We start from the raw sequence: 13,088 nt of genomic DNA on the forward strand, positions 1-13,088 counted from the left end.
AATTGATGTAATGTGCTCCGCTCTGAAATACACTGCGAATTTGAGAGTACGACTTTTGCATAACGCTCGTAAACATTGCAAATGTTTCTTGTAAGATGTAAATTCATATGTTAAATTAATCAACTTAAGATGGTCTAACGGTTGTCTTTTACGGAACTGAAATATTTGGTATTGGGATAGAGTTACGGATGTGTAAACATTATGGTCCAATTTAAAAAATATATAATAAAAACAAGCTTACCATTTTTAGGAAATTTTCGTAAAACATTTGAGATGCTAAATAAAAGCTTTTCTTATTAGAGATACTCGAATTAAATTTTCGCTTTCATTTGCAATTAATAAAGAAAGGAAAATTACTGCACATTGGTTGGATGGTTGTCTCGAAAAAGCATTTTTACATTTTACATGTATTTGAATAGCGATATCGGAGTTGGTCCGGATATACTCCAAATTAAGAATGGGGCCGACAGATGAAGTAGCACACTATGGTATACTAGTTACAACAAACAGGGATGACGTACATCAGAACGGATGGCCTACGTTTCTATACGTGGGCCTATCGTCGTCAAAGACGAAGATAGATGTAACAGTGATCGTAGGAGAGGTATGTGCAGTATAATCGCTGAAATAAAGAAGTATTTCTTAGTTAATCCTTACAAAAACAGTTACATATATACTGTTACCTTCCTATTGACCTTCGCTCGACTTCAATAAAATGTGCGTTGAGATGAAATTGAAATTGATTATTTATTTCTGTGAGCGTTGTGCTTTGCTTTTGATCGCAGTGGTACTTAAATTGAAGTGTATTAGAAATGACTTGTTGCTTCCGGGAACGCATTGCTTCGGAGCTGTGCTTCTAAAATGTACTTCTTTTAACCCTTTAACTGGCAAGATAAATACTTGCCCTAGAACATTTCTTTGCTTCATCTCTTCATTATATTGCTCAAATACACACCAGCTGAAATTTTGAAACGTTTGTCTAAACGTAAGCGAGATACAGTAGGTCAAAAATATTGTTGACCAGCTGGTTGAAGGTTGATGTACGGTCGGAAACTGGTGTTTGATATTTGAATTAGCAAGGTCAATGTGTGTTCTTTAGATGCAGCTCTATAGGGATAAAAAATAACAGCTTGCTTAAACAAAAGAAAAAAGAATCGCATTGGTGAGAATATGACCACCATTTGCTCTAAGCAGAGAATGACGAAGAGCTCCAGTTTTGTCATCGAAACATCTGCTGCTGCTTACGACTGACATTTTTGTGTATGCCACTGTTGAGCAGGAACATAAACAGATGTAAATTGAGAGGCACAGACTAATATTTAGGTTTGTCTCGTTTTTGCAGATGTTTTTATTAGATTAACAATACTGTTGAGCTACCATTTAAAAGGTTAAAGTTACTGGGGCCCCATCATAACGTGAAACCATTCCAATTTGTTTTTATTCCAATGTTCTGACGTCAGATTTACGTAACCGCCGACGCAAGCATCGAGCGTTTCAACGGCCAATCAAACGTTATCCCCGTTTATAGGAGGCCACTTTTGTTTGTTTTCAAAGGGTATAGCAATGGACCTACCTTGAGTGGTTTTTCCGTATCTAACTGGCTGTCAAAGGGGGAGGAGCGCACTAAATTGGGGAGGCTTTGGTTGGGGACTAGCTAGGGCAGTCGAAGTAGATAATGGAATGATTATCGGTGCCAGAGCGATCGGTGGGCACCGATTTCTTTTGGAACGGGGCAGTCGCCGGCTATTCCGAAAAAAAAAAATGCATTTTTGTTCGGCGTAATAATGAATCTTTGGTGCGTACACTTCCTTTAACATTGATAGTTATCGCGGCTTTTTTGACGTCCCGGGACAGACAGGGGGAGGTGGGCGCCACCCTAAATCTTTTGACCAATAGCGGAAGGCTAATGGTGCAAAAAAAGAAGCACTCGTAAATACTTATTTTCGTTTGTTCGGACGAATCGTAGGTAATCCGTGTGTACATGTCATATCAGACGGGGAGTTTTCGAAGTTTATCGTGACGTCGCATGACCGACGGGCGAAATGGGGGTTAAAAGACATGTTTTCTGCCGCAATTAAAAACACACAAAAGGAAGACACTTAAAGACAACACGGGCGGCCGCGTTGTTTTTATGTGTCTTCCTTTTGTGTGTGTTCCATTGCGGCAGAAAACATGTCTTTTAGCAAGCACCAACTAGGCCAACAAGCGGTTCTGTTGTGAAATGGGGGTGTACCGGAAAAAAAAAAAATATTTGAGCAGTCGTGAAGCGCTGGCTGCGCAAATAAAGTAAAAACAATTTGGAATTGCTTTACGTTTCAGAGCCCCTGCTCGGGGTTTGAACCGCCGGAGTACCTCTCTTTGAGTCGAGCTTTTGAGCAAAATTAATTTGTGCTGTTTACCTGCAGTTGCACTCTGACGCTATGCAAACTAACATAAATCGTTTCAAGCCGATTTCAATAAGTATATATTTTTTTCTTTTTGCTGCGGCGCTGTATCGGAACTGAAAAGGTTCCGCTGAAGTAGAACGGAAACCAGAACTGAAACAGTTTCGTGTCAACAATGCTAGTAATAAATATCTAATGTGAAGTGATCAAATATGCTTTTCATAGAAAAATTTTTCAGTTTAGGCTGATTTGTTCCTTAGTTTCCCTAAGCTGAGCTTTTCCTCCAAACTGTTGCTAAACTCTGCCCTAAGTGACTGAGAGAAAATTAAATTTACAGTAAACTCAATTGCTCTTTATTGTCCCCCTAAACTGAGCGTTCTTATTCAATAAACTGTTCCTGCCCAAAACAAGTGTTACTGCACTCAGTTTACCATAAAGTAATTTGCTCTACAGTGACCTTAACCTGAATTTTCTTACAACAAATTGGCTTTTACCTTTGTTCGTAAACTCAGTTTACCGTAAACCGAGCTGTGCATTATAGTGTCCACAAATTTAGTTTTTCTATCCCTAATGTTTATCCCTAAACTGACTGGGATCAAACGCTGTTTGCCGTAAAAGGATTTGCTGTTTAAAGTCCCTTAGCTGAATTTTTTTTCTGTCGCTAAACTATTCCCAAACTTTGCCCCTCAACTGAATGATACTAAACTCAGTTCACCGTAAAAACTCACGTAGTCCTTTGTTCCCCTAAACTCAAGTTTTTTTTTCTGTCCACAAACAGCCGCTAAAGTTTCCACCTAAAATGAGCGAGAGAACTCAGTTTACCGTAAACCGAGCTGTGCATTATAGTCTCCACAAACTGAGTTTTTCTATCCCTAATGTTTATCCTTAAACAGACTGAGACCAAATGCTGTTTAGCGTAAAAGGATTTGCTGTTTAATGTCCCTTAGCTGATTTTTTTCTATCGCTACACTCTCCCCTAAACTTTGCCCCTCAGCTGAATGATACTAAACTGAGTTCACCGCAAAACTCACGTAGTCCTTTGTTCCCCTAAACTCAAGTGTTTTTCTGTTCATAAACTCCTGCTAAAGTTTGCACCTAAAATACGCGAGGGAACTCAGTTTAGCGCTAACCGAGCTGTGCATTATATTGTCCACAAACTGAGTTTTTCTATCCCTAAAGTTTATCCCTAAACTGACTAAGAACAAACGCTGTTTACCGTAAAAAGGATTTGCTGTTCAAAGTCCCTTAGCTGGTTTTTTTTTCTGTCGCTAAACTGTCCCCCAAGCTTTGCCCCTCAGCTGGATGATACTAAACTCAGTTCACCGTAAAAACTCGTGTAGTCCTTTGGTCCCCTAAACGAGTTTTTTTCTGTCCACAAACAGCCGCTAAAGTTTGCACCTAAATTGAGCGAGAGAACTCAGTTTAGCGTAAATTGAGTTGCTCTTCGGCGTCTCGCTAACATCCGGGCAACGCGATGGGCGACGCTCACTGTTTGCATTCCTGATGCGTGCGGCGGCGAAGTCGATGATGGTCGCCCGCACGCCCCAACTGTTGATGAAGACGCTCTTGCCGCCCATGCAGAACTGGTACAGCTGGAAGCTCGTCTCGTCCACGAGCACGTGGTTCAGACCCAGGTCGCGGTGTTCGAACTGCAGCGCGCCTTCGGCCACGGCCAGCGACAGCGCCACCTGCTGCAGGATGCTGCGGAGCTGCAACGCGTTGTCCAGCTGCGCAGAGAGAGAGAGAGAGAGAGAGAGAGAGAGAGAGAGAGAGAGAGAGAGATGCAAATGAGAGAAAGGCAGGGAGGTTAACCAGAGTTACCACTTCCGGTTTGCTATCCTGCACTAGGGGAAGGGAAAGGGGAAGTAAAGACGGAAAGAGCGTGACAAAAATAAAAGCGTGAAAAAATGAAAAGGGAGGGAATGGGATCATTATAGTCTTTGCCTAATAGGCCACTGCCACGTAAAAAGGTCAACAAAGCCTTGACCGACTTTCGGTGCGAAGACAGCCCATGTCGGCATTCCAAGACTGCCTGTTCTGAAAGTGGCCTGTCGTCAAGGCGTGCCAACGCGATCGGTAGGGACAACCGGTGCGCGCTGTATCGAGGACAGTGGCAAAGTACATGTTCTATGGTCCCCTCGCCGCCGCGGTGACTGCAAGCCGCGCTCTCGTCCGCAGCTGCGCAGACAGCGTAGAGAAGTGATCAGCGTATACGACAGGGGGCGGGACCTGCTCGGTGCAGTGCTTGATGTTAAAAAAAGCAGCAAGGTGGGAGGTTTACAGAGGGAAACATTATAAGTAGGCTTTTTCAGATTGGTAGATACGTATATTCAACTTATTTCACTTACATTTCAGACAATGTCAAGTGGAATCGTTCAGAGAGTTCAGTTTACGCTGTGCGTGCATATGTATGTACACAGCAGCCAACAACAGCAACAACAACAACAAAAGCTAATTAACTCTTAAGTGTTCAGGATTTGTAAAGGCAAGGTTACAGGATTTGCCGTCAACTGTCTACAAAAGTTGTTTATGGAAGCCTACTGACAGCAGTCGAGAAAAAGTGTGAGGCCGTAAATGTATGGACCATGTATAGACAAGTCTCAGGAAATTGTTCGTAGCCATGGAAGAAGGAAAAACTACGGAGAGGCCATGACGTCACTCCTTGCGAAGCTCGGTGACGCCAGAAGTTGACGTTACTCCGCCATCTTGTCGGGGCAGACTCTTTCTCTCTCTCTCTCGTTTCTGTCGCCTTCGGCGCGCAACCACGCCGCGCTGCACGGACGTGCCGGCGCTTTAAGTGATCCGATTAACGGATCCGATCGCAGTGTATACCATCGCGATACCATTGCCCCCCCTCCTCCCCTCCCCGCAAGTAATTTCGTCCGAGTATTGTGCTCTAGCTTTGAAAGGAGTTCATAAGAAACTCTTCAAATTAAGACTTAAGAATTAAAGCCCGTCTCTCGAAACTTTTGCCAGCTTTTCTGAACATAAGTCTGTGCATTTTCACTGCACTGCAAGAATGCCCAGGCTACGACCGGCAGCAGCACTTTAGGCACATCACGACCTATGGCTAGCCCACCTGCAGCGTACGAGAAGGGACACGTATGCTGGTCGTGGCTTTATAGGAATCGTTTTGCTTTATTGAAGAAGTTTCGGACGGCCGCGCACAGCGCAGACGTGACGAAGCACAGTGCGCCGACGAAGAGACCAGCAGAGGAGAACCTCGTTTACGCGTTTAAAATGCACCGACTGCGCACCCTGAGGTACATTGTTCTCTGTGGCATCCTTTGCGCGGTGCCGAACAGTACGCGCGTATCCGTGCGGCTATGGCGCGTTGACCGGCCTTATACGTGCTGACCGTCAGCCGTTTGATGAGCGCGTCGGCGCACGTTCCTCTTTTTCGAGCCTCGTTCACTCTCGCATCGCATCCGCCAACCTTCACTTCCATGCGTCCCTCGAGCACACACAGACATCTGCGGTTAATGAGGGAGGGTGCGTCCCTTATTTGCTCGCAGTAGCCGCTTCTTTCCCATCCTTCCGCGTGGCTGTTTTTACGTGCCACAAGTGCATAGTCCGTTGTCGAAAGAAGTCACTGCATAGCTGTCACTGACCTGCACAAGGCGTTAATCGTATACACATCCTGAAGTACACGCGGATTCAGTCTGTAAATGGCACGTTAGCATGAATCCACCAAAGACGGCAAATATATTGCCAGATTGTCCGTGGCGTGGTACGCGTTGTATAATGTGTTGCACGCGCACTCGTTTCCCGCTGTTTTTTTTTTCCTTCTTCCTTGCCCCACCTGGCCACAGGAACGGCCGGAAGAGCGCGTTATAGATAACAGAGCGGAACAAAACACGGACACTACAGCGCAATCCTGCCCACACGACGCCCTTGCCACGGTACGAGCCCTACGGTGCAGCACGCGCATGACCTGAGACAGTTACGGCGCCAGCACTTATCTCTTCTCCTCCTTCAAAGTCACTACACACACACACAGCACGCGCACGAGAACGCAGCCCCGCAACAAACGCGCCATTGTGCCCCGACAACATGGCCACTACAGCGAAAAAATACCACGTGACTTCTTCCACACTTTTCTCCTAGCGCACGGAGGGGGTAGGACCTCTCCTCAGTTTTTTTTTCCTTCCTCCATGTTAGTAGCGATTGTACTGAGCTTATAGACAAATGTGTGCACAGTTTCTGTATACACTGTCTAAATGATCATTTATTATAATATGACCTGATAGAAATCGTCACGCTTTTCTGCCTCGAGGTGGTTGCCGTACCTCTGATGTCAGCGGCAGAGGGGGAAGAAATGCGGACGCCCTTCCAATAGAGCACGTTACAACTAGGTTAAATATTTGTTTTGCCGCGCGATATAATACTGTAATGTATGGCTAATGCTGTCATAACCGTCATCTGAACGTTTTTATTATGACTGCTTCCTTATAACGTCCGCACTTCATGCAATGCCATCGACGTGAAAAAATCTAGTGGGTGTAAAGTCTGATCCATTCTTGCTCTGGTGAGTTCTTCTTTATAATATAATATCTATTTTAATACGTGACGTTGAATGTATGACCAGTATTGCCTGTAGGTGCCGACCTCGTATTTGCTGAATACGACTATTCATTTAGAATACGCGGGTCTGGAACAGATTCACAATACTTGCGTCTGCGTACCGTATTGTGTGACGCGCCATGCCTTTTATTTGACTTTATTCTATTTTTGGCCGCGATTTCCTGTTAAGTCATCAGGACAGATGGCTTTGACGCTTCGTCAAGCATTTGCCGTCTGGCTCTACGCGAATTTCCTGTGCCAGTCAATTTTCGTCAAAATACAAATTGATGATGGGACCCCCCCCCCCCCCCCCCATGTTTTTGGCTTGTTTCGAGTGAATCACGAAGCAGCCTTACTGATCGTCCTTACCTTAGCTTGAGTCAGAGGGACGCCAGCGTAAGCGAAGCGAAAGACCAGGTATGGTTGTGCAGTGTCCAGGGTGTCTGAAAAAAAGAAAGACATGATTGTGTATCGAAATGTTTCGATGTGCGGACGCTTTTGCACACCCGAGTGACAATCGATTGATTGATTGGGCTACTGCATTTTATAGGGTGATCAGTGGGCCTGAAAAAACATGATGCTTGTGCGTGGTTATGCTTCCGGGCAGGGCCAGGCAAAGATACTTTGCAACTGCTTCATGATACGATAAAAGATACTCGGGCAACAAGTATTTGAGATACATATACAAGATATTGCCGAGGGGGGGAGGGGGGGCGCAATTACTACATCCGATTCGATACTGTCCATTTCTATCTTAAGATACTTAGATGCCTTCGCAAATTTCTTATCAATCTATGTAATTTAGCAACAAACTTGTGCGCACATACATGCTACATGTCTGCTTGGAAATTTCTTAACTTTAACCAGCCTTGTTTTATTTGAATGAAATGTCCGTTAATAAAAAATGTCTTTCTTGCTCAAAGTGTGATGTTTTTCATTGCGAAACAATTTGCTGGCGTTGCTTTAGCTGCTTACCATGAGAGCTCTTTATACGCTGCGTTGTCAGTGGTTTTTTTGTTGTCGCGTTTGTAATTAATGGCAGTCGCTGCTCTGCTTGCCGACCAGACGGCGGGTCTCCATCTAACTACGAGAACGTCAAGAAACCTCTGCAAGATGGCGCAAATACTGCTGTGGAGTTTTACCTTGTCCGTTAGTGTATTCCCGTCTTCGCGATACCGGATCACCGGACAGGTGTACAGCAACAACGCTGGTAGCGACATTTTTTTGGGGACGCATCGCGTATAGAGAGAGCACCCAAAGCTGCAATGACTTTTTATATTCTACTTATCAGCTGGCGTAAAGCTTTCGCTAGCGACATATTCATTAACGTACAATCCTTTTGCGATTCTTCTTCTACGAGAAAACTTGTGCAGCCCGAAACATTAACGTTTCGTACGCATTGCAGTGGCACGAAGCGTCGCAGGATAACCGCCGTTATTGGCACTGCTGTCACTTATAACTTCGATTACCTGGTGATTAGTAGCAGTAAGAAATTTAAGGGCGAGCTAAAGAAAGGAAAATTATATCTAAGTAAAATAGAAAGGCGGTTCCATATCACACAATCACAGTGGATACGTAGAAACACGGTAAAGGTGGCAGCACGAATAGGTACGACATTTAACCACGAAGTATTGCCAACTTACTTGTTAAGGTCAGACAATGAAACATTCAGTACCCGTGGAAATTCAGGTGGCTCAGTGAGAGTCGCATCAGCTTGAAAAGCGGAGTTCATCCAACGTTCATAGTTTCGCAGGTTGATGTTTCGATAGCAGTATCTTGTATCTTAAGATACGCTATGCATTCTTTCATTTACAGATAGTGACACACGTCTTGCCAGAAGCATCATGATACAGATACAAGATACCCAAAGAGTATCTAAGATAGTAGCTAAGGTGCATGTATCTTCGATACCCCCCGCACTGCTTCCAGATAAGGATATTTTCGAATAAAGAACACGATTGACAAATGATTAATTATTTTCATTGGTTGAATCAGTAGCCCATTGAATGAATGAATGAATGAATGAATGATTGAATGAATGAATGAATGAATGAATGAATGAATGAATGAATGAATGAATGAATGAATGAATGAATGAATGGGTTTCGCAGCTCAAAGAGCAACAGCAGATGCAGTCGTAGCGGTTAGGGCAGACGGCTCCGAATTTCTGAATTTATTCCACTTCGGAATGCGGTCGCCGGCAACCCAACCCACGACCTTGCGCTCGACAGCCGAGTTACCTAACCATTGCGGTCCTGCGGCGGGTACAAGTGGCAAGTGCCTCAAATGACCTTTTGTTTAACTATGAGTACTGTGCGCGAGAGAGGGAGGTAGCTGATGTGATTTATTTAGCATATAAAACACCATGGAAAGTGCGCGAAGAGAGGCAGTGAAATCGAGACACGTTCGTATGCAAGTAACTGTGATTTACGCAATCGCAGTTGCTTAAACATTATAATTACGGAACGCCCGCCAGTAACGACCCTGAGCTCGACCGCGCAGTCGTCGTGTTCGTGGAATTATTACCGGGCAATTTTTCCGCAGAACCTTCATCACGCGGGATGACTAAATATTGATGACCAGCAATTAAGCTGCGGTTTATCGCAGACCACCTGGGGCTAAGAAATTATTTTTCTTTTTTTTTTCCAGAAAATTTTTCTGAACGTGCTATCGTGCGTCGGTCTCGTACCTGTAAGAACGCGGAAACGGGGAGAAAAGAAAAAAATAGAAAGAAACGATCGGTATTGAATGCGATGCATAAATTTGTGAAACGCGGGGAATCTCTAACGAAGCGAGTTTAATGAGGCGTAAAAGCAGGGAAGTAATTAACGATGCACGTTACGAGGCGAGTGTGCGGTAGTCGCGGAACAGGAAGCTCGAAACTGGGTCGTTAAATAATGACGACAACAAAAAACAATTAATATACGCAAACGTAAAGCGCCGACGTGAACTGTGTTTCGCTGCTCGTCGAGATAACCAGAGCCTTGGCGTTAGCATTCAATACGCTGCCAGGTGCGCACCTCGAGGGGGGGGGAGGGAGGGAGGTGATTAGTTTGTGCGCCGAGGGCATTGTGACGAGTATCGATAATGAAAGTTGGTGTATGAGGTCTGCGATTAAGAGGGAAAGCTCTATTCGTAAAGGTTGTTACTTGACGTTACAAGAAGGTCGTGTAATGGATCAATATACGAGGCGAACCAGACCTCATAAATTGTGAGGATTAACGAACTGAAACTTGGCACACGGGGTATAAAGGACGTTGTAGAGGACTATAGATTATTTTGGGCCACCTGGGAGTCCTTTAAGTGCGCTCAATGTATGGTATACACGAGTGTTCTTGCATTCCGTACCCGTCAGAGCGTGGCAGCCGCGGTAAGGAATCCATCCCACGACCTCCTGGCCATGTGCCCAAAGCGGTGATGCAGTGGTAGGGCATGCGCCCCGAATACGGGAAGCACTGGGTATTAATCTCCATGTCGCCGTAGACCAGACTGTTTTTCTAATTGGTAGAGATGTCCCCCGGCCTGGTGCTTGGTTATATGCATGGGTTTGCACCTAGGACCCTATACAGAGATCCCTGGGCACCTCTTGTCCAACCTAGCGTTGTCAACCATCCTGAATTTAGCGGGACAGTCTCGAATTTTGACGGACAGTCCCGATTACCGACCCGGCCCTGTCTGTATGCTGCCAAATGTCCAAGACTTTAGCTCTTCTTTTTTTTTTAATGAATAGCAATCAATAAAACAGGTTTCATTTTTCTAATACCTGACAAGTAGCTCTGCTGCACTATATTGTTATTTGTACTCTGTTGCATTGTCACAAATATAAAGGAGGTTTCGTTTTTGTGGTGGTTCTAGTTCTGTTATGTTCTGTTAGGCGCTAACCGTTAACAGCACCTTTATTTGTATTGGTACTATGTTAGCTAGGCAACAACTTCACCCGTCTTCTTGTAAATCGCCTTGCATGGTGAGACTAAAAGATTACGCACTGACTGGGGTCTCCTTGCACTTACTGGCGGCTCCCCCCCAACTCTTAAGACAATTATGGATTATGGGACAAGCCTGAGGTGGAATTGAAGCCAATCGGTATGTACATCAGTGACGTTTTGATGTAGCCCGATGATGTGCGATGTATAGCAGCATAAGGGACTAGCGAGTTAGTTGGAGCGATTTCTAAAACGTGGCGATGTCTTGCGACCACGTGACCACAAGCGGTGTGACGTCACGACGCGTGCGCTTTCTGGGAAGCGAAGCCAAAAGTGACTCGTAGAATACTTATTACAGTGAGTGCGCTCCGAGGCTTGCGAGAATTTTCCCCTCATTTTCGAAATCCGGAACTGGCATTCACGTAGGGAAAAAATATATATATGTCAGTATAACTTTTAAGCTTTCGCCCTAGTACACAGACTAGTATGTGTCATCCATGCCAAGCTCCCCAGCTCTCATTAGCGTATTTTTCTCTCCCCCTTGTAGATGATCGCCCGGTAACAAAAGCGTACCTTCGGCACCCCACAGCAGTGGTGCGTATGTTACGAATTCCCTTGTTTCGACAATGCCTCGCGTCTAAGAGCGCCGCCCATTCACTTGTCCCGTCAGTACTCTTCTAAATCATGGTACTCACGGTGAGCTTCCAGCAATACGCTCGATAAAAAAGATCGCGATCTACACGCGTGAACTGTACTGATGCAAGCGCCAGCGCTATCGGCTCGGCTTCGTACCGGGTCCATGCTGATGGTCGGTCCGCTTCCAGGACGTGTAGTCCTTCCAGGCCTGGATCAACTCTCGAGGGTACCGATCCAGGACGCAGAATATCCTGGTTGTGACGACAAGAGAAGGCGGTGCGAGAAGTGACGAATGTAACGGCAATAGCGGGTTACTCAAGAACAAGCCGCAAAATTCACTCGGCGTGTAGCCGCGGGAGCTATGAATCGAAATCACTTATATTGCCGATTTAAAGGATCGAGATTTCTGAGAGAACCTTCCGTGAAGTCTATCGCAATGGCTTCCATGACACGCGATTTGCGAAAAAAAAAAGATATTCATTTCCGCCATAGTGTGGGCACACCAGCTCGGATTGAACGTTTGGTCCTGTAGTGGTTGTTACGACCTACAATTGGTGACCCATCAAGTTGAAGTGGCATGCGTTTAACAGAGCAGAAGTTCGTGTTTATCGTGAAACCTGAGCTGCGAACTTTCGTGATCCGACCCCTACGTACACTTTCATTAAACATTTTGCACACATCGGGGCTTGTCTTGCCCACCAACGTTAATCTTCGTTTATTTTTTAAGCATATTTCCTTTCTTCAACGCTGTGTCCAGTTATGCGCGTATCAGCATGGCATACAGTTCCTGAAAGGATAGGAACGAGTGTAGAGTTAAAGGAAGTGTACTCAATGTTGGTGACGGCTACTGGCAGGGTAAGTCCTAAAGGGTGCGATTCTTTCTTTTTTAGAGTGTAGGTACCATTAGCTAAATTTGTGCAATGTTACAGCTTCCTAACTGAGTTCCTGTGTCTAGAGGGAGCGTTTGAAACTGTACTGCAAATGATTTTGCGTTTGATTTCATATTTGATTTGAGAAGTCATATTTAATAGTCTAACACTACAGTCAGGAAGCAGCAGCTCAAAATCTCGATACATCAGAACGCTCTTGCAGGCGGCACAGTCTCTTCCCTCTTCTCTCTTCAACTCGTCTATTATATTGAGGGCATGCTGCAAGGCACACACACGGCAGACACTGAGCCGATTAACCTGATAACACCCGTGTCTTATGGACCCGCCTTCACTCACAAACGTTCCTCAGAGCCTGGCCTCTGAAATCAGGTACAGCTCTGTGTCGACAAACGCGTGCCGCCTGATCTCTGAGGCAACGCTCAGGGCTTATACCCTGTCCGGAATAACCTCGCCGCCTTTGCCCCGCATGCCATCCGGAGCTGGCTCACTCCCTGTCCTGCCCTCAGCGCACTCTTCCCGGGAAACCCCCATATCTAATGGCAGGGCTCCTTCGAAGTCTGAAGGCACCGGATTAGTTGTTCAGTAAAGTTGTGAATTATCTCCCTCTTCTTACCGTTTCGTGTCGGAGAAACCTGCCGCATGGTAGTCACCCGACTTTCGCAACTTCGCCAGTTCCCTGAAACGAATCAAGA

The 13,088-nt window shown here is 45.3% G+C and overlaps 1 protein-coding gene across 2 annotated transcripts in view; it reads right to left on the bottom strand.

Annotated features, from left to right (window-relative positions):
- LOC135896515 (serine/threonine-protein kinase haspin-like) overlaps positions 1-13,088 on the bottom strand; it is a 29,269-nt gene that overhangs the window by 2,250 nt on the left and 13,931 nt on the right. For both annotated transcript variants that reach the window (XM_070540181.1, XM_070540180.1), the window contains 4 exons: positions 13,010-13,072; positions 11,663-11,757; positions 7,317-7,390; positions 3,874-4,111 (listed from right to left, as the gene is read on the bottom strand). In XM_070540181.1, coding sequence (XP_070396282.1) covers positions 3,874-4,111; positions 7,317-7,390; positions 11,663-11,757; positions 13,010-13,072 — 470 coding nt within the window. The remainder of the gene's footprint in view (positions 1-3,873; positions 4,112-7,316; positions 7,391-11,662; positions 11,758-13,009; positions 13,073-13,088) is intronic.

The sequence above is a fragment of the Dermacentor albipictus genome, chromosome 6 (assembly GCF_038994185.2).
Source record: "Dermacentor albipictus isolate Rhodes 1998 colony chromosome 6, USDA_Dalb.pri_finalv2, whole genome shotgun sequence".
NCBI classification, from domain to species: Eukaryota; Metazoa; Arthropoda; class Arachnida; order Ixodida; family Ixodidae; genus Dermacentor; species Dermacentor albipictus.